This window comes from Carassius auratus, chromosome 37 (assembly GCF_003368295.1).
Source record: "Carassius auratus strain Wakin chromosome 37, ASM336829v1, whole genome shotgun sequence".
Lineage (NCBI taxonomy): Eukaryota > Metazoa > Chordata > Actinopteri > Cypriniformes > Cyprinidae > Carassius > Carassius auratus.
In genome coordinates this window covers 17,399,769-17,423,735 of record NC_039279.1, presented here as the reverse complement: position 1 = coordinate 17,423,735, position 23,967 = coordinate 17,399,769, and the positions used below count along the sequence as shown (strand labels likewise).

Sequence of the window (23,967 nt, the reverse complement as noted above, 5' to 3'; positions counted from 1 at the left end):
AAAAATGATTTATGAATTAATCATTCAATCATAATATTCCTTATATTTAATAAGAAATGAAACTATATTCTAACTGTAACAATCTGTATACATGGCACGTCTGTATTTTTCAAAAACGTATGTAATGGGGAATAAATCCATTCAGAGTCAGAAATGTCAGTTAAGTAGACTACATTTTAGTTTTGATCATTTATATAGCCAAAAACATCATGCAAATTAGATTTAGGTTATGAATAATGATTAAACTACACTGTATATAATCATTTACATAACTGTAACAGACTGTATACATGCATTCATGTATTCTCTATAAACGTATGTAATTGCAGAGGGTCTAAATATAAACTCAAGCATGGATTCAGAAGGAAGCATATGGAACGTAGGAAGCATATGGAACGCAGGCAAAATGAGGCATAGCTGAATAAAATATTTGCTTCTATATTTCCATCCCAGCGACTCGTTACAGAAAGAAATGGATTGGGAGCTCATTAGGGATTGTGATGCAACATGCTTTTCTATTGGCTAGATCCATTCATACTGACGACTCAATCCAAATACTTTTCCAATCCTTCCAACTGCCCTCAAAAGAAGACTTTGTCCAATCTACAGCTGGATAAAATGACTGGCTTAAATTTGATCTGTAAAATCTCGATAGTTTGAATGATTTCCTCATTTTTGAGTGAATCAGTTTAAACTGTCTTAATCTGACCTAATGATTTATCTGCGGCATCGTTCAAAAAGTTTCAATGTACAACAAAGCACTAGTCATGTATTAATATACATTGTATACATTACACTGTACAATAGTTCAATATGAATGCAATATACAGTCTGCAGTTAATAACTTTGTACTGAAAATAATGAAATATCATTCTTGCTAGTGTTTAACAATAAAAAAAAGTGAAAACATGCCTTCATTTATTTTTCAGCTCGCCTTTTTAAATGCTATTTTACATATTTCAGCATTAAGCATTTCTAATCTAATTGGTTATTATTGCTGTTTAGTTAAAATAATAGTTCCTTTGATTCATTTCAGAGAAAATACATAAATACTTATTATTAATCAAAGCTGACATAAATGCCCTCTCTGGGATGCGATCACGAGCAGCTGAAAAAAATGATTATAATAATACAGTGATGGAAAAGCAGAAGAAAACTGTTTAAAATAATCAGACACTCTAGAATGTAAAATCATAAAAAATCTGAATAATACATAGCAAATTAAAACTGAAACAAACGCCAGTAAAGAAGTGAACTGTTGAAAGATTTAAAGAGTGAAAGAAAGAAATGTGCTCTGGCAGGGGTTTCGGCTCACATCGCCCTCACATAAAGGAAATATTACACTGGTTACAATATAAATCTGACTAATGTAATGCATGAGAAAAAGTGGTATGACTTTTATGCGGTATGATCATAGAAATATCAGAAGCAAATAACCACCCCGACCACAGAAATGGATTCGACATGCACAGGGAATTAAATTACGCAGATTGGCTATTACAGAGCAATCTCCAGTGGACAAAATTACAGGATTTATTCATAATGCACAGACAGATGGGGTTTGTGCTTGAGTGTTTTTTAAGGGCAGGTGTATGTATTTTTAGACCTCCGTAGGCACTCCAGTGAAAGATTGTTGTTGAGAACAACCACAGCCTGCTCATAGTCTGTATACACACATACATTAATGTACATATACATACATACATAAAATCAAAAACAGCAGACATGTCTAAAATCGAACAGTTCTGGGTTGTAATCACTGTCAGAAACATCACACGTGTCAGAAATGGTACAGTTTAGTAAATCAGATGTGGGATGTGATCCATTTTAGAGAAAAAAAATAGTCAAAATGATCACTTATATAGTCAAAAACATCAGTTTACTTAGTTAAATTTGGGTTATCAAAATACAGACAAACACATCTCGGAAAAATCAATAGATTTGGGTTATGATCATGACATACATACATGACATAGCACAGCTGACCATAACTGTTACAAGATGAAGAATCACACCCATTGAGCTGCTCTGACACACAAACGCACACACATGAACATATCTTCCCTTAATTATCTGCTGGGACAACAGTAGCAGCTGGCTAATTGGTTAAGAAGCAGTCATGGTAGAGGTTAAGCACTGCAGGGATTTGCTCAGTACTTACTGCAGACAGAAGCATGCATGCCTGTATAAACGAATATACAGAAAAAAATAAAAAACAGTTCTATTCAGTGCCGGCCGTAGTTTATTCAGAGCTAGTTTTCCCAGAGGAGGTCAGGTACATTTGTGTTTCATATCGTGTTTTTCCTCAAAAAGACTGGAGCAAATTACCTATTGTTTGTCAAATAACTCATGTGTCCTCTGAGAATCTAATCGTGTCCGGATGGAAAAGTCTTTGACTGTGATTGTTGTATGTTTTTACCTTCGTGGAATACCGTAACTAAAGCTAAATTTCTCATCACCCTGCCCAATGCACTTTTATTATGGATTTAGCCTACTTTCTGGGTACGGTAAGAGTAAGTGGTCCAAGTACTGGTTCAAAACTATCTGAAGTAAAATAAATATCTGATCACAATTACAGAATATAAACAAAATCTTGTTTTTAATAGGTTTCATGAATGCATTTGCTGAAGCAACGGTGACATTAGAAGCAACATTTTTTTTTTCCTTATCATCACTATTATTTCACGAGTGCTTCACATCACAAGAGCAAAGCTGTACCGGGTGCACTACTGAGCAAGTTTACTACATCACGAAAGCACATATGGAGCTGGTTATATGATGCAGACATCAAAATGTTTTATTTTACAAATCATACATTTTGATAAAAATGTTTTCAGATGATAACATATTATTATGCAAGTCATTGTGCGAAATTAAGTCTTTATTATTCAATTAGAATTTGTGTAAAAAAACTACCGTATTTTCCGGACTATAAGTTTTTCATATTTTGGCTGGTCCTGCAACTTATAGTCAGGTGCGACTTATTTATCAAAATTAATTTGACATGAACCAAGAGAAATTAACTAAGAGATATGAACCAAGAGAAAACATTACCGTCTCCAGCCGCCAGAGGGCGCTCTATGCTGCTCAGTGCTCCTGTAGTCTACACTGAAGACTTAGAGCGCCCTCTCGTGGCTGGAGACTGTAATGTTTTCTCTTGGTTCTTGGTTCTAAATTAATGCGACTTATAGTCCAGTTTTTTTCCTCATTGTGACGTATTTTTGGACTGATGCGACTTATATTCAGGTGCGACTTATAGTCCGAAAAATATGGTAATTAAAAGTTGTTTTACTGCCACTAGTGTTCAACTGCAGTGAATATGTCACTGATGCTTTGCTTCATTACAGACTAGAGGTCAAACAAACTCCCTCCAGAGAAAAACATTTTGCAAACATTCTGAGATGGGAGTAAACCGTATATTCTCTCTCCCTGTGTTACAAATTGAACATTACCTCTCACATCTGAACACTCTCATACCTGCTGTGAAATTCAGGTTTCTCATATTCCTCAGCCATATACATCCCCGGCCTACAATGCTGTCTTTCTGCCTCTCTGACTGGCTGTTTACTCAGTTCCATTTTCCTCATCACCCAGAGAAAATGACTCAGCAGAAGTCCACAGCACCGAAGCCCACCTCTGCCTCTACTTCTGTGTTTCTGCCCTCATAACAGCAAATGAGCCAGAAACCACAGGGAATAAGAGCAAGCAGAACAAGCTAGAAAGACCGTAGTAAAGAGCCAAACAGAAGGTACGAATGACGCGTGAGTGAGGAGGAGGACAGGATTCAGTGGTCACTAGGGGTGTGAATTACTGTCTGATATCCATTCAGGGAGTGACAATACAATACCAAGATGATTCAGCATTTAAGGCCCGCCAATCATCTTCATCCGCCTGAGGGAATCTTTGCACAAATTAGTTTGTCCACAAGGTGGCAACACGATGTGATTTTATTAATTTTCAGTCAAAGTGCTGCAGATTTGTTTGTGAAATTGAAATATGCCAATGAATATTTTTTTAAAACTAATCCCAAATGAATAATTCAAATAAAATAAATCTCTTCATATAAACACACTAAGTGTCTGTGCTTTTTCTACGTATAATTAGAGTCAACCAATGCATTTTAATCATGACCCCCCCACCCCCCCCCCCCCAAAAAAAAGAGAAGCAATAGTGTTATTTCAAAATTTTAAGTAAAAACAGAATGGTTTGATTTTAGCTTTGTAAAACTATAATACATAAAACATCTGAGAGGAACAAAAAACAGCAGACGGGCAGCATTCACTAAATTCACTCTCTGACGGTATACAGCTGTAAACAAAGCAGCGCTGCGCTAATAAACACTACTTTAATAATATACATTATACAGAGAGAAGATGAAAGGAAACACCATCTAAACTTTTCTGAAGATAGAAATATAAACCCCAACCCCCAACTGTACCACCATTCATTTAAAGGGGTCATGAACTGCCTTTTTTATTTTGTACTGTTCTCTGAGGTCCACTTATAATGTTATCAAAATATTTATATCAAAAACATCATAATTTAGAAATAATCAGCTATTTTCTGTCCTGCTTACTCACACTTGTGCGGTGTGACATTATACTAGATCCAATATAGTTGCATAGCATCGTCTTTTAATTTCAGTCTTTCTAAAAATCCTGCATCGAACTGCGTCTTGTTTGTAAATGAATCTGTGGTAAAATGAAGTGAACCAAGGACCTAGTTCTTACTGACGGGGTCTGGATCTGCATTAAAAATAAAAGTTAATCCACTCTTTTCTAATGTTGGGATCAGAAGGAAGGCAATGCAAAGACACTGAAAAGTGTCTTGTCTTATTTCTGCGTAGACCTGTTGTTTGCCTCGTTATTTACACAGTGTGCAGGAATTGGTGGGCGGGGCTAAACAGTGATGTACAGTGATGCAGAAGCAGGAGTTGACCTTCTGCGGGGGCGGGGTTTAGTCACACTATTACATCATAAAGTGATCATTTTGGCAGATTTGCTTCAATACAAGCCGTTTTTACACTAGTTTTGAGTTCTGAAACTTACAGGATGTTCTTAGTACAATCACCTCTTGTATGTCAAAAGATCAAGAGATCAAAAGACCCCTTTAACATCTCAACCGACTTGAATTGTCACATATCGATTTCCAGCTGAGTTCGGTGTACACTGTTGCATCCATAGTGTAAAGACACCGGAAAAGCCACTTCAGAAGCGCTTCTGTGCTGCCTTTGCGGTGTAAATTTGGCATAATATTTAGAGCAGAGTTCTCCAGTCTCGGTCCTGGAGGGACATTGTCCTGCAGAGTTTAGCTCCAACCCTAATTAAACACACCTGAACCAACTAATTAAAGTCTTATGTATACTAGAAACTTCCAGGTAAGTTGGAGCTGAAGTCTGCAGGACACCTGCTCTCCAGTACCGAGTCTGGAGACCCCTGATTTATAGTTGCATGTGTACTAAATTATAATTTTGAATATCAACCATTACCAAACACAGAGAGCTAGATCTCTGCTAGGCAAAAAACTGTTTCTTATTGCAGTCTAATGAAGACTTGAAGTATTTAGTATGCTGCACTATTTACACTAACACAACCACATGTGATTAAAATTCATCAACAGGCATTTAATTATCTAAATCACCATGATATGTGCAGAAAGTGACTAGGCGAGGAGAGCTGTAGTACACTGGATAGAAATAATGTCTTGAACCAGCGTTTATCTTTTAATAAGAATTCACAAACGCATTGACTTCATTAACAGGAAGTTTGCTGATCATTGTTAAATTGGCCAATTTGGTAACACTTTACTCTTACTATTAACTAGTTGCTTATTTGCACACATATTAATTCCATATTGGCAGTTCATAAGTAGCCTATATATTAATGTCTTAATCTGCATGACCATATTTTAGATCCCTTAATCCTACTCTATAAACTTTACTGTATTAACAATTAATAAGCAGCTAGGAGCTTACTGAGGCAAAAGTTAATAGTGGGAACTGGTCCCCAAACTAAAGTGTGAGCCGACATATTATGGCGTGTTTAAATATCATGTCAATAAAAACTATATCAAATCTCAAGTCCAACGTTAGATACACCAAATGTCTTATCATTAAGCTATGCCTTAAACCAAAATACCAAGTAGCTACAATTGGAAAGTTGTTGTTGGCGAGCAGTCAGGGGTAAAGCCGGATTAAATAGACCCACGTTGGTTTATTTTGAATAACAACATCTGAAGAAAATGTGGTATTTGCGGAAATTGGTATATTTCGTAAAAGCTGACAAGCCAACGATACATTCGTGTCAAATACCAGCAGTAAAATCATTAACCTTCTGGCAACACCAACACGGTGGTTAATCACACACACACACAGAGAGAGAGAGAGAGAGGCAAACGCGTACCTTGCGTATCTTTATATTCTCCGTCACACCTTCTTCCGCTCGCGTCGGCACCGGTGTAACCTGAGGGATTTGTTTCCTTCGCGTGCTTTTTCTCATGACAACCCTCCACCAGCCACAAAAAACGGCTTCCTTTCCCTCCCGCAGAGACTCGGGCTGAACACTGGCCGGTTTCTCCTCTCTACGTGTCAGTACCGCCAGTGTTAGTCTGTAAGCGCAGAGTCCGAGCACTGCAGTGTGAGGTGAGCGCGAGGCACCGGATCAGCGCTGCGCAGACCGACACACAGCAGCACAACCTCTGCCTTGACCAACTCTAATGTCATGTATTATTCATCACCGTGGGAGGGACCTACCGTCCGAGAGACTCGTTATCATGCAAGAGGTGGTGCAAGGTCAACGACAATCAAAAGATCATTTCAGAGGCTCTAGCTGAGAGTTAGCCTACTGTTTAACTCACCAAATCCACTAAAACAATGTCTGTTCAGTATCTGATATCTGTTATTTCATCATGATTTGGTCATGGGTAACGATTTTAAAATAGGCAAAAAGTATGCACACCAATTTATTATCAATACAGTAAAAACTGCATGTTGTTGAATATTATTGCAAATGAAAACTGCTGTATTCTGTTTTGATGTATTTAAATGCATTTATTCCTGTGATGCAAAGCTGAAATTTCAGCATCAATACTCCAGTGTCACGTGATCCTAAAACTTTACTGCTTCCTCATATTCTTATGAAAATTTGATACTTTTTCAGGATTCTGAGATGAACAGAAAGTTCAAAACAACAGCATTTGTTTAAAATATAAATCTAAGATGATACTGATCAATTAAATGTATCCTTGCTGAATAAGCTACTCTTGGTTACTTGTTTCAATTATTCAGTCTGAAAAATTATAAAATAGACTGTTTCCTTAACATGCACATGGCCAAGAAAAAAAAACAGATAATTTGAACAATCATAGAACATTCTAAAATAATGATAAGGACAACATTAGCAAAATGTTCTTATGTAAAATATAGTGTAGTTTTAGCAAAGTTTCTGAATCTGTCTATCTAAATAAAGACAAAAACACAATGTACTGTCATCACAAAATAACTTGCATATTGGTTATGACATATACTGACTTTGGTTTTGATGGACAAAACTATTTTCAAATAATAACATTTTAAAATCGCTTCACTGCCTATACTTTAAAAATAATAGTAAAAGATATTGCTAAAAACTATTTATGCCAACATTTACTCAACCTAGAAATTTTTTTTGTCTTTAAGCTAGACTTTTAACGGAAGAGCAGTACTCAAGTCATATTTTGTATAAACTGTATTCAACATTCAGACTGCTGAACCTCATATATTTCTCTGAATTCTGTCATTCACAGTAGCTATGCATTTATAACTTCATATTCCTTCAGAGTCCAGAAGTTTAAATGACACAGAAAATACATGATGACTTAGTGAAGATTATGAAATGCATTATTCATTCCGTCCATCTGTTCTTTCAGTTCCTCTTGTGGTGCAAATCATTACACCTCTCTCATTAAATACTATTTAATTTTCACCCTTGTTGTCTAGGGATTCCAAATAAAATCCTCACATTTCTGGGAGCAAATAAGGTGACCAGCTTTTAGTCATTGACCATGAGTCTCTGCATGTTTATAATAATGCTATCAGAAAGGCTACTGAACGTGGACAGATTCTCTTACATAATTAGCAAACCCCAAAAATATTCAGACACTTTTAAATCTCACTTATCCTCTTAACTGTCATGTTTAAGGATGGGAATCTTCTATTAGAAGATGATGTAAAAAGTAATAGAAGTTAAAAGAAAATGTACTTAAACCAAAATACCAAAATAAAATTCATATGTCTAACTAATGTATAATGTTCCAAATTTGAAGTTGATATCACAAAAATTGAGGTTTTTGAGGTCAATTTATAAAATTATGTCAAAATTATTACAAAAATGTTTACTTTGAGACTCTCCAACAATGTGTTTTGTCAAGATTAGAAAATAAATAAATGTTTTGATTAAAAAAAAATTTTTGATAAATTTTATAGTATGAAACTTGACACCCTCCACTAGGGGGAGGAGCCGAATAAAAGGATTTAAAGTACCATTTCCATGGTAATGTCATTTCAGTTTTCAAAACAAATTCCACAGGATGAATTTTTAGAATTTTGATCTTAAAAAAAAACATTGTTTTATAAATGTAACACTAACAAAGTTCCTTTTGTGGAATGTTTTGCTTGAAGGCTAAGAAAAATAATAAAACGTGATTCAAAGATATTTACATATCCTAATTTTGAGGTTGTTATTAGAATGAATACTATAAAGACTTTTTGAATACAGCTTAAAACCCTTAAAATCCGTCTTCATAAGAACAGCAAACCATTCTAAGATCAAAATAAAATGCTTTAGCAATTTTAGGTAACCAGGAGGAGAAATGAACACAGCCTTCATATTCAGACAGTAATTGTCATCTGGCCTTTCCTGCACTTTTCTAAAAACATATATTTTCATCTTCAGAAGAAGATAATAGACCCTAACAAAGAATCTGCTCTGCACAGAACCTATTGTCACATCAAGTGTTTATTAAAATGGCGCTCTTTATAATATCACAGAGAGCCTACATGTACTAATATTTGACTTAAAAAAACGAATTTGTTAGTAAAATGATCCACTGCTATTTAACCCTAAACTTGATAGTAAAATGATCCACAGCTAATTAACCCTAAACTTTGATTTTAAAAAAACATAGATTTTTGTTTAGTTTAACCTCAAGTGCTAAAACTAATAAATACACAATATTATAAATATTCAGAAAAAAAAAATATATATATATATATATATATATATATATATATATATATATATATATTTTTTTTTTTTTTTTTTTTTTTTTCGAATTAAGGCCCGTTCACACCAAGCACGATAATAAAGATAAGGATATTAGCGTCCACACCAGCGAACCATATCGTCTGCGCATGTGCGTCTGCCACTTTAAATTCTCGAGCTCATTACAGCAGGATGGATTCTGATTGGCTGTCAATGTTTGTATTGTTCATCAGCTGGAAAACAAAATAGTTCTGAAAACGATTCCAATTATACCGTTTCTCTAAGCCTTTATCATTATATTTGTAGTTTGGACTCTGCTATTCTTTAATATTTAGAAAACGATTTTTAGAACTATATATTTATCATTATCTTTATAGTTATCATGCTTGGTGTGAACAAAATGTTTACTGAATTACTAAAACTTGTGAAAACTGAAAATACAAACTAAAACACTAACAGTAAAAATGCTGTGTTGTTTTAGCATAACTTTGGGTCATATATAAACTACATTTTTTAATTCGCTTTTTAACCCAAAAGTTAAGTTAGTCCATATTTGACCCAAAGTTGTGTTGAAACAACCCAGCATTTCTTGTAGAGTAAACAGTACATCAATGACACTAAAATAACTACCCAGGAATATACAGCTCCTTAGCTTGAGTGACTTCAGAAGAGCTCTGCCAAAGATCCTGAGATGCACTGGCCCACAAACCTCTTCTCAATAAACTCAACACGGAGTCAAGCAGGCTCTCAAACCCTTCAGAAAACATCATTTTCTAAAGAGCATCTTAGAAAAAATATATATTTGAAAAACAGACACAAGAGAGGATCCTTAAAAGCCAATATCTGAGTTCCATCAAAGTTACATAAAGACACAAAACACCATGAAGAGAAACCGTTTCTCTCTTTTAAGCAAAAGATGGGGATCATATTGACAACAACTGTAAAACTATACATTTTCTCCCCAAATTGTGTAAGTATAAGGGTTTATATTCTGGATTTATAATAATAAAAAAAAGTTCTATGAAAGTTACAAAAAGAGACAACCTTCTTACTTAAATCTAAAATAAATTGGGTAAAAAGAAAAAAATTAGAATAGAAGAAAAATAATACACAATATACATACTAAAAATATTTAATAAATTATTATTAAATTTAAATTTAAGAATCACAAAAGATCATTCTTCTTTAAGGAAAAATTGGTAACAATGGTTTGTATTCTGAATTAATGAATAGAAAAATAACAACATTTCGACATCTCGCACAAAATATTATTCTTTAAAACCAACCCAAGTATCACAACTACTTTATTCTACAAACAAAGGTTTTGATTCGATAATGTTGTGTAGAATACAACTGTAAAACATCACTTTCTCCCATTTTGTAAACACACACACACACACATATACACTGTATATAAACATACATAAGTCAAATAAGTAATTAAAAAATAATTTAAATTGTATTAAATAATTTATTACTTATTACTTATACTTAAAAATTAAATGCTTAATTCTTATTTTAAACAATAAACAAAACTTTTTATGCATTCTGTATAAACAAAACAGACATCTTGCACAAGCTTCAAAGTCAATATCTGCCTTCCATCTTTAGTCACAAAGACACAAAGCATCACTGTTGTTCTGTCACGTCACACTCATCTCATCACGTAATGCTGTGCTCTGCACATCTGTCATTATTTGGGCCGACTCTGTGGCTGGAAGTGACTTTGACGCCAGACCTTAGATGTGAACATGTATAAATCAGACCATCATGAAGCCTGCGGACTGTCAGTGGGAGGAAACCCACACAATTCTACTCTCATTCATGCTTCTATAAAACACACAAGCTCCTCCGATTGAATGTAAGTGTCAATCGATTAGTGCGTTACGAATTACGTGATCAAGAGCAATTCTCTGCGATGACCAAACCATTTCAGAGAGAGTTTGGGGGTGGAGGAGCATCACAGAAAGATTTACACAGTTCCCATAAATCCCTCCACAGGCATGGCAACAGTAGCTGCGTAGCAACTGGTTGCTAAAGAGACATGAAAGCGCGAGCCACCAAAGGGCTGATTTACTTATTTGGCAAGTGAGCCGTGCAACACTGGAATTCCCAAATGACTGGTAAAAGGCTCCGGTTGCTATGGTGACCTCATGGAAGTGATGGAGCTCTGGCATGTGCTTCCATCCCATCATACAGGATCACAGCAGACTCGACAACCTGATCGAAACACCGTGACTAATTGTACTGATTGGCCAATAATCTGGTAGAGTACATGAGAGAAGATTCGGTGCACATAGCTAGTCTTTCTTCCCTTTAGGCCAAAGATGTTGATCCTGTAGAGAAGTGTGTCTTAGACAACAACTGCAAAAGACTCAATCCTAGTTTGGTGGAAAATTATAGACTGTATAATTATATGTATTAATGCTCTCTCGATTTAAAAAAAAAAAAAAAACGAATTAATCAAAATATTCTTTTTTATTACATTTAAGCTGCAGTAGGGAACTTTTGACGCTCTAGCGGTTAATAAACAGAACTGCTTGCGTCTTGCGGAAGAACATCGTAGCCGGAACTACTTCTCTCGGTTTATGTCTATGAAGAATCACAAAGGTACTGGGTTACTCCGCCGCGGTGTACCCGAAGAAATCTAAAATAGTCCGAATATAAACACTTATTATAGGTGCACCCTAGTGATTCAGGACAAGCCAAAAACACGGTTTGGAAAATGGATTCATGGTGTTCTCGCTTATTATATACATTTTTGTAAATTTTGAACACAAACAAAGTTACGGACCGCAGCTCTGATTGGTTGATTTTTACCGGAGCGATGTATTTCTGCAAATGGCAATAGGACACTGGGAGGAGCCAGAGGAGCTTGATTTTTTCACAGATTAACCGTCTCATATTCTACTGTCAGGACATAATGAAAGGTTTAACAAATATGTAAAAAATATATATTTACAAAAGTTACCTACCGCAGCTTTAAAAACATATAAAATACAATATAAAAATATACTTTAATCTTACAATAATTCCACATTCAATCGTCAAATTAATGTAGTAATAACATAAAGCAGGTATATTTTTAATATTTGTTTAATTGCATCTTTTTAAGGCCAGTATCATAGCCATTCAACATTACAGTATAATTGAGAGAGTTTTAACATTTATTAGACTTAATAACAACTTTATATTTACGTACACTTAAAACTTTCAGAAATAAACCTATTATAAATGGTGTTGTTCATATGTAATATTTTACGTGAAGGCTAGTTTCTAAAAGACTCTTCGATTTTTCTCATTCAGTGTCCACAATGAAGCTCTGGAGATCTGTGATAACTGAATGCTTCAGTCTGAGATGTGTGCATATGCAGAAGACCTTGAGCTTTCTGAGCGCAGCAGTCTAATAGGTTAATGACTGCGGCATCTGGTCTCCATGGAGAAACACACACTGTACAGAGAGCCAAATAAAAACAGTTTTTAATGTCATCTGAGACGTTAATGTCGTATGCACAAACTATTAGCTTTTGTGTTTGAACAGTTAGATGATTTTATGATGGTTTTTGCTTTTGGCCAGAATACACATTATTAAACGGCCTTATCATTACTAGAAGCCCAACTAAATAATCACAATCAGATATTCAATAAAAGGAAAACAGCAAGTAAACATCTCCAATTATTCACCATGCAAGAAACATAATTCAGGACTGGAATAAATCAGGTAAATAAATAAAATAATGACCAGGGGTGTGTTTCCCAATACCATAGTTGCTAAGTTAGCAACTTTGTTGGTTGCAATGCAATTTCACATTGCTAACCAACTAAGTTGCTAACAGGTTAGCAACTATGGTATTGGGAAATGCACCCCAGATCGATTCTATATTCAGCCATAAACCCAATTGCAATGTCTGTACTTGTATATTAGCATAAATCATTTCATGTACCATGCACAGTTTTAAAAAAGGTTGCCAGACAGTCAATCAACAAAAGATTGTTTGAACTATCAAAATTTGACATTACACATACACTACAAATGAAAGTCAACTTTTAGGAGTTTATTTACAGTGTGATTTCCTAAATAAACAATTCTTATGAGCTTTCATAAGTAAAGGGGAAATGATATCTGCAATATACTTGCATGGATCTGAATCAGATCAAACCGAGACCTTGTGAAATGGAGGAATTAAATCAGATCGGATAGGTTACTCTCAATGGCAGAGCTAAAATAAATTGACTAAAAGCCCCAAGAGTGATGTGATTTCTCTAGCTAGGCCTGAACCACATCCAATAATTTCAGCAAATTCCTAACAGTTAAAGTTAGGAATAAAAAGGTTAACTGAAGGAAAAACTGAACGGACGGCATTACAGCAGAAAAAAACCCTTTTAAAATTTTCAATAATGAGGACCTTGACGATATTAGATTGATGGTTCAGGTGCGTTTCATTAGAATTGGAGCTATTCTCTTTTTTTGACAATCCTGCAGTATATTATACAGATCTGTTCAGAATTAATAAACACAGCAAAATACAAATGAAAAGTTAAAACACTCTGAATCTGTGGAAACTCACTTCTTCAGTGAGTATCCATTATAATACACTCACCAGACATGCAACCATACTGTTAAAAAATACAGTGTGCCGCAATAGCACATAAACCGTTTGTTTGTGCATTAATAACAAACTCATGCACCAACCATTCTTTATAGGCAACCTTAAACAAAAAGATTTTTTGCTGTTCAAAATGCTTTTATAATGTTCAAGGACCCATGCTTCTGGTGTCTGAATAATTACAGACAAATCTGAAAAAATATCACATGTGTGTTTATGTTTTAGGAAGTTAATTTGAGTGATGACAGCTATGATAGGAGTGGCTTGATGGAGCGCAGGAGAGGCAGAAAACTTGATCTTGACCCTAATGCTGTCACATTAAAAAAACAGTGCACATTTAATTGCTCTATTATAACATTATGCAGTTATCTTCATTTGGCTGTTTTCTTATAAATGTCCAGAAATATGTTATGTTGTACTTGTACTTTATGATTTTTAAGATTTTGTGCAACAAAAAAAAAAAAATCATATAAAGCAAGTTTATTTTTACTTCAACTAAACTTTTTGAAAAATCCATATTAACTTCAATTTGTTTGAGCTAATAAAATTGCATGTGTAATGTAAGATGTAAATTTTTTTTATTAGTTTTAGATGGACTACGCCGCTCTGTAGGAAATCACTGCTTGATTTTATGTCAGTTACTCTTATTTATCTTTTATAGATATCTTTTTCTACTATGAAGTAGAAATTCAGGATTTGGAGCCGTCTACGAAAGGAGGCATGTGGAGGATGAACTTCAGATATCATTTAAATTTTTTACTAAGCTAGTAATTTCTTATCTTCATCTGTTTGCATTTATTGCAAGTGCTTCTATATTATATAAAGTGTTTAGAGCAATTCACCCTTTTAAATGGTCATGGACCAAATATACTCTACAGTTTTTGAATTAATGCCTGGAAATTATATTTACAAATGTTCCATGTCTGTATTAATGATTGCAATGCTATGACCTCTACACATGTTAACTGAAAATATTTCTCACACAAATGATTCTTTCTTTTGTTGATCAGATGGCAGTGAAGTTTGTCAAGAAAACAGAGGGTTAGAAATATATCAGCTTTGTAAGTAGACCATGCTTTCTGTGTTTTTCTCGAATCACTGTACTGAGTATTTGGGAATCCAACACCGTCTGACAATCATAAAACTGTTCTTCCTTTAGTCTGAACATCTTCCATTGGGGGTCGCTCTTTTAATCCTCATGAATGAAGGCCCCAGAGTTCCCCAGATAATCCAGCTGCTGGACTGTTAGGATCTGGGTGAATACTACAACATGGTTCTGGAGCGGCCAATTCCCCGTGAAGACTTGTTTGATTTTGTGCAGCACATATGGAGGAGCTGGACTTCCTGTGCAAACCTGACTGGGCTGTAGTGTCTCATGCTACAAGAAGGGACCCTAAAAAAACACAAAACTAGAGACAAGACTCAAGAAGCAGCCAAATAACCTCCACACCACTGATTGAAATGTGTTTTCCACAAGAGGGCGCTATTCACCTTATTTTTACAATAACAATTTATAATATATATACACTTCACTGTACAATAACCTGCACATTTACAATGTTTATTATTATGCTTCATGATATTTTTGCAGATTTCTACTTTATGATGCCACTTGGCCATATAATGCACCTATAATGTGTTTATACTTTATTTATTTATCTTTTAGAGAACATACAAAGATTTAGATCACATAATTAAAGCTGTGGGCCATCGGACAAGACACAAGACACATTTTCGGGCAGAGACTCTCCATCTTCCCTTATTTGCTTGATAAGTAACACACGAGTCAAGAGGAGTCTCTCCAGAACCAAAAAAGGCCAAATAAATAATCTAAAAAAGTCGTGGGGAAGTCCTGGGGAAGTCGTGGCCTAATGGTTAGAGGGTTGGACTCCCAATCGAAGGGTTGTGAGTTCTAGTCTCGGGCCGGACGGAATTGTGGGTGGGGGGAGTGCATGAACAGCTCTCTCTCCACCTTCAATACCATGACTTAGGTGCCCTTGAGCAAGGCATTGAACCCCCAACTGCTCCCCGGGCGCCGCAGCATAAATGGCTGCCCACTGCTCCGGGTGTGTGCTCACAGTGTGTGTGTTCACTGCTCTGTGTGTGTGCATTTCGGATGGGTTAAATGCAGAGCACAAATTCTGAGTATGGGTCACCATACTTGGCTGAATGTCACTTCACTTTCACTTTCACTTTCACTTTTAAAACTTGCTCCAGGGAGATAATTGCTGCTGTTGTCTCTGTAGGTCATATTTTAAGATGAAGTGCAGAGACGTCAAACACAAATGCAAAAATAATGACTGTTTTCAGACATGTTTCCCCTTTGCCACTAATCAGCCCAAAGTCACATCACTGGATGAGCCAACAGTATGTGCATTTACATGCCCTTTAAAAGTCCAGATTCAGACCGAAGCAATCATTTATACTATAAAAAAACATTGTTACAGCTTGTATAACAACAATAACATCTTATTTTCAGTCTTGCCCTGAGGTCTTGTGAAAGAGTAAAGACTGAAAGCAGGGGTCAGCTGACCTCTATGCTAATTAAGACTGTTTGAACGTCCCAATTATCACACGTACAGTACACATTATTCTTTGCCGTTGCACCTCAAAAGACTGATGATGAACTTAATTAACTGAAAAAAAAGAAGTGTGGAATGTGTGCCATTTCATGTACTAATAAGTCACAGCTTTAATTACCATATATATATATTTATAATTCATATACTAGATTCTTGAGTACACAGTGCATAAGTTAAGTGAAGAGTGTCATAATTTCAGACTAACCTAACCAAGCATCTTATATTTCACAATCTAATGAGAACAATCCACTTTATGTAATTGACTTATTTTATTAGATAACAAAATAGAGTTGAAAATATGACTGAATTACTTTATGTGAGAAGATTGTGTGCTCATTGCGAAGAGAAGAAATCATTGCATAATGAAACGTGAATGGCAAGTTCCTCTTTCATTTTCATGTTTTATCTTTACATTGCACTCTTTACAACAGAATTATGAACCTTATATTTACAATGTTATCACCTTACACGTCTTATATCTGTACTCGAGCTGAAATCGGTCCTTCACATGTCATATCAGACGGATTTGGTCTTGGTGATGTGTGTCAGGGTGACATACGCAAACTCCATGATACTCTGGCCTGAAATCCCTGTTATTCCTGACAGCTCCTCCACTACCTGCAGCGCACATGAAGCAAACTCACTAGAATCCTTTGAGACCGGCACGTTTGAAGCAAGTGATAAATATTCAAATGTACTTCTCAGTGACTGACAGAATCATGATCTAGATTCGGGAGCTGTACCTTTTCCCATGTTGAGACATGATGAATGAAGGCGGACACGGCAATGACTCCAACTCCCAGAAGCATGAAGTCCTCGGTCACACACACAAACTTGGCTCTGTTACAAACACAGAATATACTTCATATTCCTATAGCTATTTCAGGTTTAACCATAAAACAATGTGATGTTTACCTCGGAATGAGTTATGACCTTGTTGAAGGTGAAGTGTGTAAATAACGCACCATCAAACAGTAAATGTATTAACTAGATTTACATAATGTGAGCACAAAAGAGAGTTGTGGGTAACGCTGTGTGGAGGTAATTTATCATGTTGCTGAAAATCATATTATTGGTTGAAGCAAAAGTTAGACCTGAGAAATATTTTAGACTGCCAGCGTTTGTATTTTTCATCGGCCCGTTACACAAAGCTAGTTAAACAAACTCTGAGTTTAACCCTGGCTAAGTTCAGGTTTAGTGGATTCACAGAGCTCCACTATAAAGGTCTTGATGAACTCAGGGTCTGATCCAGAGTTCATGATTCATTCTGGAGCAAATCTGCAACAAACAGCCAATCACAAAAAACAAGGAGAGCTTCACTTTGATTCAGTTCTGGAGGGAGAATCTGCCATGCTCTGCTGACGATTAAGAGATTGTTATGAATAATATATTTTAGAAAGAAAGGGTCTGACTATATTAATGAATCAGTTGAATTATATGCTTGTATTTATATATTTATATATAACTTAAAATGTAATGTTAATATATGTATATACAGTACAGACCAAAAGTTTGGAAACATTACTATTTTTAATGTATTTGAAAGAAGTTTCTTCTGCTCATCAACCCTGCATTTATTTGATCAAAAATACAGAAAAAACTGTAATATTGTGAAATATTATTACAACTTAAAATAATAGTTTTCTATTTTAATATACTTAAAAAAACTAATTTATTCCTGTGATGCAAAGCTGAATTTTCAGCATCATTCCTCCAGCCTTCAGTGTCACATGTAACATCAGTCGATCACATGATCATTTAGAAATCATTCTAATATTCTGATTTATTATGAGTGTTGGAAACAGTTCGGCTGTCTAATATATTTGATCAGTAAAAGGGTAAAAAGAACTGCATTTATTAAAAATAAATAAATTAATAAATTAATTACTGACCCAAATTACTGACCAGTAGTGTTTATTGTTATCACAAAATATTTATATCTTAAAAACAAAGCTTCTTTTTTTTTTTTTTACTTTTTATTCATCAAAGTATCCTTAAAAAGTATCACGTGTTCTGAAAAAATATTAAGCAGCAGAACTGTTTCCAACTTTGATAATGAATCATCATATCAGAATGATTTCTAAAGGATCATGTGATAATGATCCTAAAAATTCAGCTTTGCATCACAGAAATAAATGATAATTTAAAGTATAATACATTTTAAAACAATTATTTAAAAATTGTAATAATATATCATAATATTATTTTTTTTTTCTGTATTTTTGATTAAATTAATGCAGGCTTGATGAGCAGAAGAAACTTCTTTCAAAAATATTAAAAATAGAAATGTTTCCAAACTTTTGGTCTGTACTGTATATATATATATATATATATATATATATATATGTGTGTGTGTGTGTGTGTGTGTGTGTGTGTGTGTGAGTTAACAGCAAAAGCTGAACAATTAAATCTCTTAATTTTTTTTAATTGTAAAGAGGTTTTATTTGCGCAATAGAGGCATATTTGTAGTTCTGTCTACACATTAAACTGGAAGGAGAAAGCATCTGAGAGCATACTTCATCTTTAAAAACATTAGTAGAGAGAGTCAATGAAAAAAAAATGGCAGAAAATATGGGGAATCCTAAAAATAAAACCCTGTACCTTTGTTCAAGTGAAGGACTGGAGCATCCAGTGGCAGATCTGAGCAATGAGTTGTAGATGGTCTCCCTCTGCAGGTAAATGAACTGCAGCACACGCACACACAGGTGATGTAGTTGAGCAACAGGGACAGCTGCGTCATTATGGCCTATGTAAATTCACCAAACACAGTGATTAAGACCATTTGAGTTTATAGCCGGTCCCTGAGAAACACACTGAAAATACTCTTACCCAGCACTTCCAAAAGGGTCTCCACGTATGTTAATGGATTTGGGACATTTAAATCAAAGTTGAGAGTTTTTAAAACGAGAATCTCAGAGTCCAAGAGCTGCTCTTTGGAGGAAGGGTAACCGACTGCCTGCAGAAATCTCATGGCGATGTCATTGTTAACCACCTAGACCAACACAAACGGAACCGATCACATAATAACACATGGAATATTTGTTGTGTTCTTATTTATAGAAACATACATTGGAGTACAGGTCCAGTTTGCTGGCTATCTGAACGCTTGAGAGGACGGAGAGAAAGGACTTCTTCTTGAGCGTTTGGAAGATGAGCTCCTCAATTTTTCCAGTGTCCTCAGATGATGCTCCTTGACCTTTCTGGCTCCGGATTAGATGTTCAATATATTTGGCCATAAACCTAGAACATGACAAAGGTTAAAGTGGTTTAAAACAGGTTTACAGTGAATAATGTTCTTTAAAAACTCTTTAAACTACCTCTCCAGAATTTCGATTGCATGGTATCCGACCGCAGGATTCAGTCCCAGCTCCTCACAGAGATGAAACACACACTCTGTGGACCGAATATTAGGAGTGAGAATACTTGAACATAACCGTATCATCATAAAAGTATTGCAGTATGCTTCACACGTGATTTAATTGCAACGACAGTCTTGCAATAGTCTCATAATTGCATTTTTAGACTAAATACTATACATATGGAGCTTTGCCCATAAATAGCCGACTTCAAAACAATCAGCTCATTTATTTATTAAAAAAAAAATCAGTTTATAAGATGAATGAGTTTTGATAATTATTTATTTAGAATAAATAATTAATAAATTTTCAGGAAATGTGTGCTCTTCGTTAATTCAAATATATGTATGATTTTTAGCACATACCAGTACATCTATAGCAGATGCTAAATTAACATGAACAGCAGTTAATAAGTGCACAATTTTGATATCATCCAGATAAACATGTACAGTAGTTTTGAAAGCCAAAATATTAAATGTATTACGTTACATTTACATTTAGCAGATGTAAAGTTTTAAAGATATCTAAATACATCATGATTATCTATCTATCATCCAAAAAATTATTTTGATTGATTTGGCACCTATCAGAGTGACCCTATCATAATAGTTATGTTTGCTAAAACAATTAAACATATTGTTCTTTATATTACTATTATTATTTACATCAAAATAAAAGTTGCTTTTGCCACAATATTCTGTCGAACAAATAAAGTTATTGGGCGATTATTCGAAAACAAACGTTACGTTACATCTGTCGATATATCGCGATATTTGTTTGTCATGTTAAGAACATTGTATATATATATATATAAAATAATTCTCTAACATATTACAGTATGCCGTCTGATACGAGTTAACACTAGCTAAGGTTATATGCTAAAGTTAAGTTAACAGCACTCACCCACTATCCTCCTTTCTTTCAGACACCCACAGCAATCCGACACTTTCTCCAAGTTGGATTTGTTTCTGTAGTTGAGGTTAGACAGAATATCGGTTAAAATGTCTAATGATACCTCTCCAAACCTCGGATTCATCGGTTTCCTGGTGTGCAGTGAAAACATAGTAACGTTACTTCCTGCCATTTGTTAGTAAAGATTAATCGTCGTCTTCACAACAAGCGCTGGAAAATAAAGTTTTCCTACAGAAAGCTAACTCCTGTCACGAAGCACATTCAAATATCAATACATTTTATTTTTATTTCTATTTTATTTTATATGTTAATGTATACATTTTAAAACTTTACAAAAGACATGCAGATATAATCGAGACGAATTGCAAAAAAATATATATATATATTTTTCGAAATTTCTTAATTAAGCACTACAACGACGACTGTGATTGGCCGATCTAAGAGGAGTTGAGAAAAGTAGCATGAACCACGTGACAACACCATCAACATGTTCTTTTCATTGACCGTGAAAAAAAAACTGTTATTTTTTTATTTATTTTTTTTTATGAATACATTTATTCTAGGCCTGATGTTATAGACCCCAAAAATAATATGCAAGAAAACAAGATATGTATCATCACTACCTTAAGTGAAGTAATTCATTTTATTTTATTTGTCAGTGATCTTCATAATGCTGCCCGTTCATCACTCATGCTTCAGAATCAGCTAGTCAAAGATTAATACACTATTAAAATTAAAATAAACTAAATAAATAATAAAGCTACATGTAAGCTGGCATCAAATTATTATGTAATATTATTATATTATATATGTAGATATTATTTATATTTAATAATTTTATATTATATTTTTATCATTGCAGACCTTGCGAAAGAAAGAAAGAAAGAAAGAAAGAAAGAAAGAAAGAAAGAAAGAGAGAATGAAAAAGAAAGAGAGAGAGAAAGAAAGAGGGAAAGAAAGAAAGAGACGTTCTGCGCCAAATCGACGCAGTATTGATTTGCAAAATAACCGTGTTAAATTAAAATAAACTAAATAAATAATAAAGCTACATGTAAACTGGCATCAAATTATTATGCACTACTATTATATTATATATGTATATATAATAGTATTATATTATATATATATATATAATAATAATAATAAATTATAAAAAAAAATATTGCAGACCTTGTGAAAGAAAGAAAGAAAGAAAGAAAGAAAGAAAGAAAGAAAGAAAGAAAGAAAGAAAGAAAGAAAGAAAGAAAGAGACAGACTGCGCAAAATCGACGTAGCATTGATTTGCAAAAAAAACGTGTTACGTCACGAGAACGCGCTTCAAACATGGCGGACAAGAGCAGTCAAGGGGAGCCAAAACCTGAAGCCCAGTTTGCAAAGAGAATAGATCCTACAAAGGAAGCTCTTACTCGGGAACAACTGCAGTTCATCCGACAAGTGGAGCTGGCGCAGTGGAAGAAGAAATCAGTCAAGCTCCGGGGTCGAAACGTTGCGACGGGACTCGCCATCGGCGCGGTGGTTCTCGGCATCTGTATCCTTCACAACTATGTTACACAAGATTATGACAGCAGTACAGTAACGTTACTTTACATGACATTACAGAACCTGCTGAGCTAGTGATGACAAAGTTCTGCACGGGTATGATGAATGATAGGAATATTAGATAACTTAGTGTATTACTACACGTGCGTGCATTATTACATGATCGGCCAATGTGAGCGTGCTGACGTCACGATGATCAACTCTGTCAAACTCTTAATATGTTACACTTGTTCTGTTTAAATATACCAGCGGAACCTTTTTTAAATTAAAATTACTATTCTTAATTTGTATGTTGTATTTTGAGCGTATTTCACGGTAGTAAACAATATTTAGCTCATTTATTCACCTTTAAAATATTAGAAAAGCAAATTTTTTGAAAAAAAAAAAGTTCAATGAAAAGTATAATTGCTCGCTTTTTGCTCGTTGTTGTTGTTGAACACAAAAGATCGTGTTGGTAAACAAAGTTGCTGGTAGCCATTGACTTCCATAGTATGTGAGTCAATGGCTACCAACAACAACATTCTTCAAAATGTCTTTTGTGTGCAAGAACTTTGATTTCTTGGTGAACTATCCCTTTATCTCTCGTAGACTGTAGAGATATGTATTTGCCTTCACCAGCCTCCTCAGATGGCTACACCTTCTACTCCGTATCCCAAGAAAGAGTCATGGAGGAAATAGATGAAGAGGCCAGAGCTGCGAAACTACAGGCTCCGAAGACCGGAGCCAACTAAAATAATGAACTTTATCTTCAGGAAGTGTCTACACATGACAACAGGAACTGACATCACGCAAATGACACCAGAAGATGGAGCCACATGCATTGAAACCAGAGCTGGGTTACTTTGGTCCTGGACGTTTCAGCTTCAATCTTGATCAAACACACGTCTGTAGCTTTCTAGTGAGTTTGAAGACATTTATTAGCTTGTTCAGGTGTGTGTGTTCCCTCCAGGACTGAAGTTGCCCAGCCTCGGACTCCATATTTAACTGATACAAGGAGAAATCCTTTGTTTTTGCTATGCTATTACTATAAAAATGTGTTTCTGAGATGCAGTTCATGGAATATGTCAGTGGACACTGAATGTCGTTATATTGCTTGTTGTACTATGAATATAAATACTTCCCACAGTAATTATGCTACTGGTGATTTATAGTGCAAATACATAATCAGAGTAAGAATAATTTAAAGAAGGTTTTGTTTATGTTTGTGTTTTTTTTTATGGATCCAATAAAATGAATACTCCATCCACAGTCCTCTTTATATTTATTGACTTTAATGTACAAATATGATTTATAATATACTACATTGTCATCATAATATAGAGAAGGCACAGCATGGAAGTGTTGCATTGCACGTCGAAGCGATCGGAATAATGAAGCATCACATTTATCTCAATCTAAAACACATTGGATGTGTTTGTGTCTGGAGCTGATTTGCTTGTTCACTGCACATATAAAGCCATTCATATGATTTTTCACAGTTTTTAATGAGCCGTGAATGGATCTTCTTGGGTTGTCATATTCAAAGACAATGACCCTCAAATTCAAGGTGTAATGCATCGAGAGAAACCCAACTGAAAGTACAAAGTCTTTTTTTTAATACATCATTAACATCTTTACTGTAAATAACTTTTTCATATTATGAATCCCTCTTTAACATCATGCAAGTTGTTATCTCATAAGTTCATTATGAAATAAACAGTGATTTTGCCATATATTGTACACAATGTTTCCA

General features: G+C 34.8%; 3 protein-coding genes across 6 annotated transcripts in view; 1 reads left to right on the top strand and 2 right to left on the bottom strand.

Moving 5' to 3' along the window:
• tanc2b (tetratricopeptide repeat, ankyrin repeat and coiled-coil containing 2b) overlaps positions 1-6,749 on the bottom strand; it is a 140,252-nt gene extending 133,503 nt beyond the window's left edge. The window contains exon 1 of one of the 4 annotated variants that reach the window (XM_026223205.1): positions 6,402-6,749. The gene's annotated coding sequence lies outside the window, so the exon portion shown is untranslated. The remainder of the gene's footprint in view (positions 1-6,401) is intronic. The other 3 variants (XM_026223206.1, XM_026223207.1, XM_026223211.1) reach the window with 3 other exon arrangements.
• A 10,066-nt stretch (positions 6,750-16,815) lies between these two features.
• cntd1 (cyclin N-terminal domain containing 1) lies at positions 16,816-20,971 on the bottom strand. The gene is made up of 7 exons (XM_026223330.1): positions 20,688-20,971; positions 19,746-19,821; positions 19,497-19,668; positions 19,258-19,420; positions 19,030-19,174; positions 17,172-17,268; positions 16,816-17,046 (listed from the first exon to the last, which is right to left on the bottom strand). The coding sequence occupies exons 1-7, from the start codon at positions 20,866-20,868 to the stop codon at positions 16,945-16,947; spliced, it is 936 nt and encodes a 311-aa protein (XP_026079115.1). The 5' UTR covers positions 20,869-20,971; the 3' UTR covers positions 16,816-16,944.
• Positions 20,972-21,981: 1,010 nt separating this feature from the next.
• coa3a (cytochrome C oxidase assembly factor 3a) lies at positions 21,982-23,483 on the top strand. Its single transcript, XM_026223204.1, has 2 exons — positions 21,982-22,224; positions 22,863-23,483. The coding sequence occupies exons 1-2, from the start codon at positions 22,020-22,022 to the stop codon at positions 22,964-22,966; spliced, it is 309 nt and encodes a 102-aa protein (XP_026078989.1). The 5' UTR covers positions 21,982-22,019; the 3' UTR covers positions 22,967-23,483.
• The last annotated feature ends 484 nt before the right edge of the window (positions 23,484-23,967 follow it).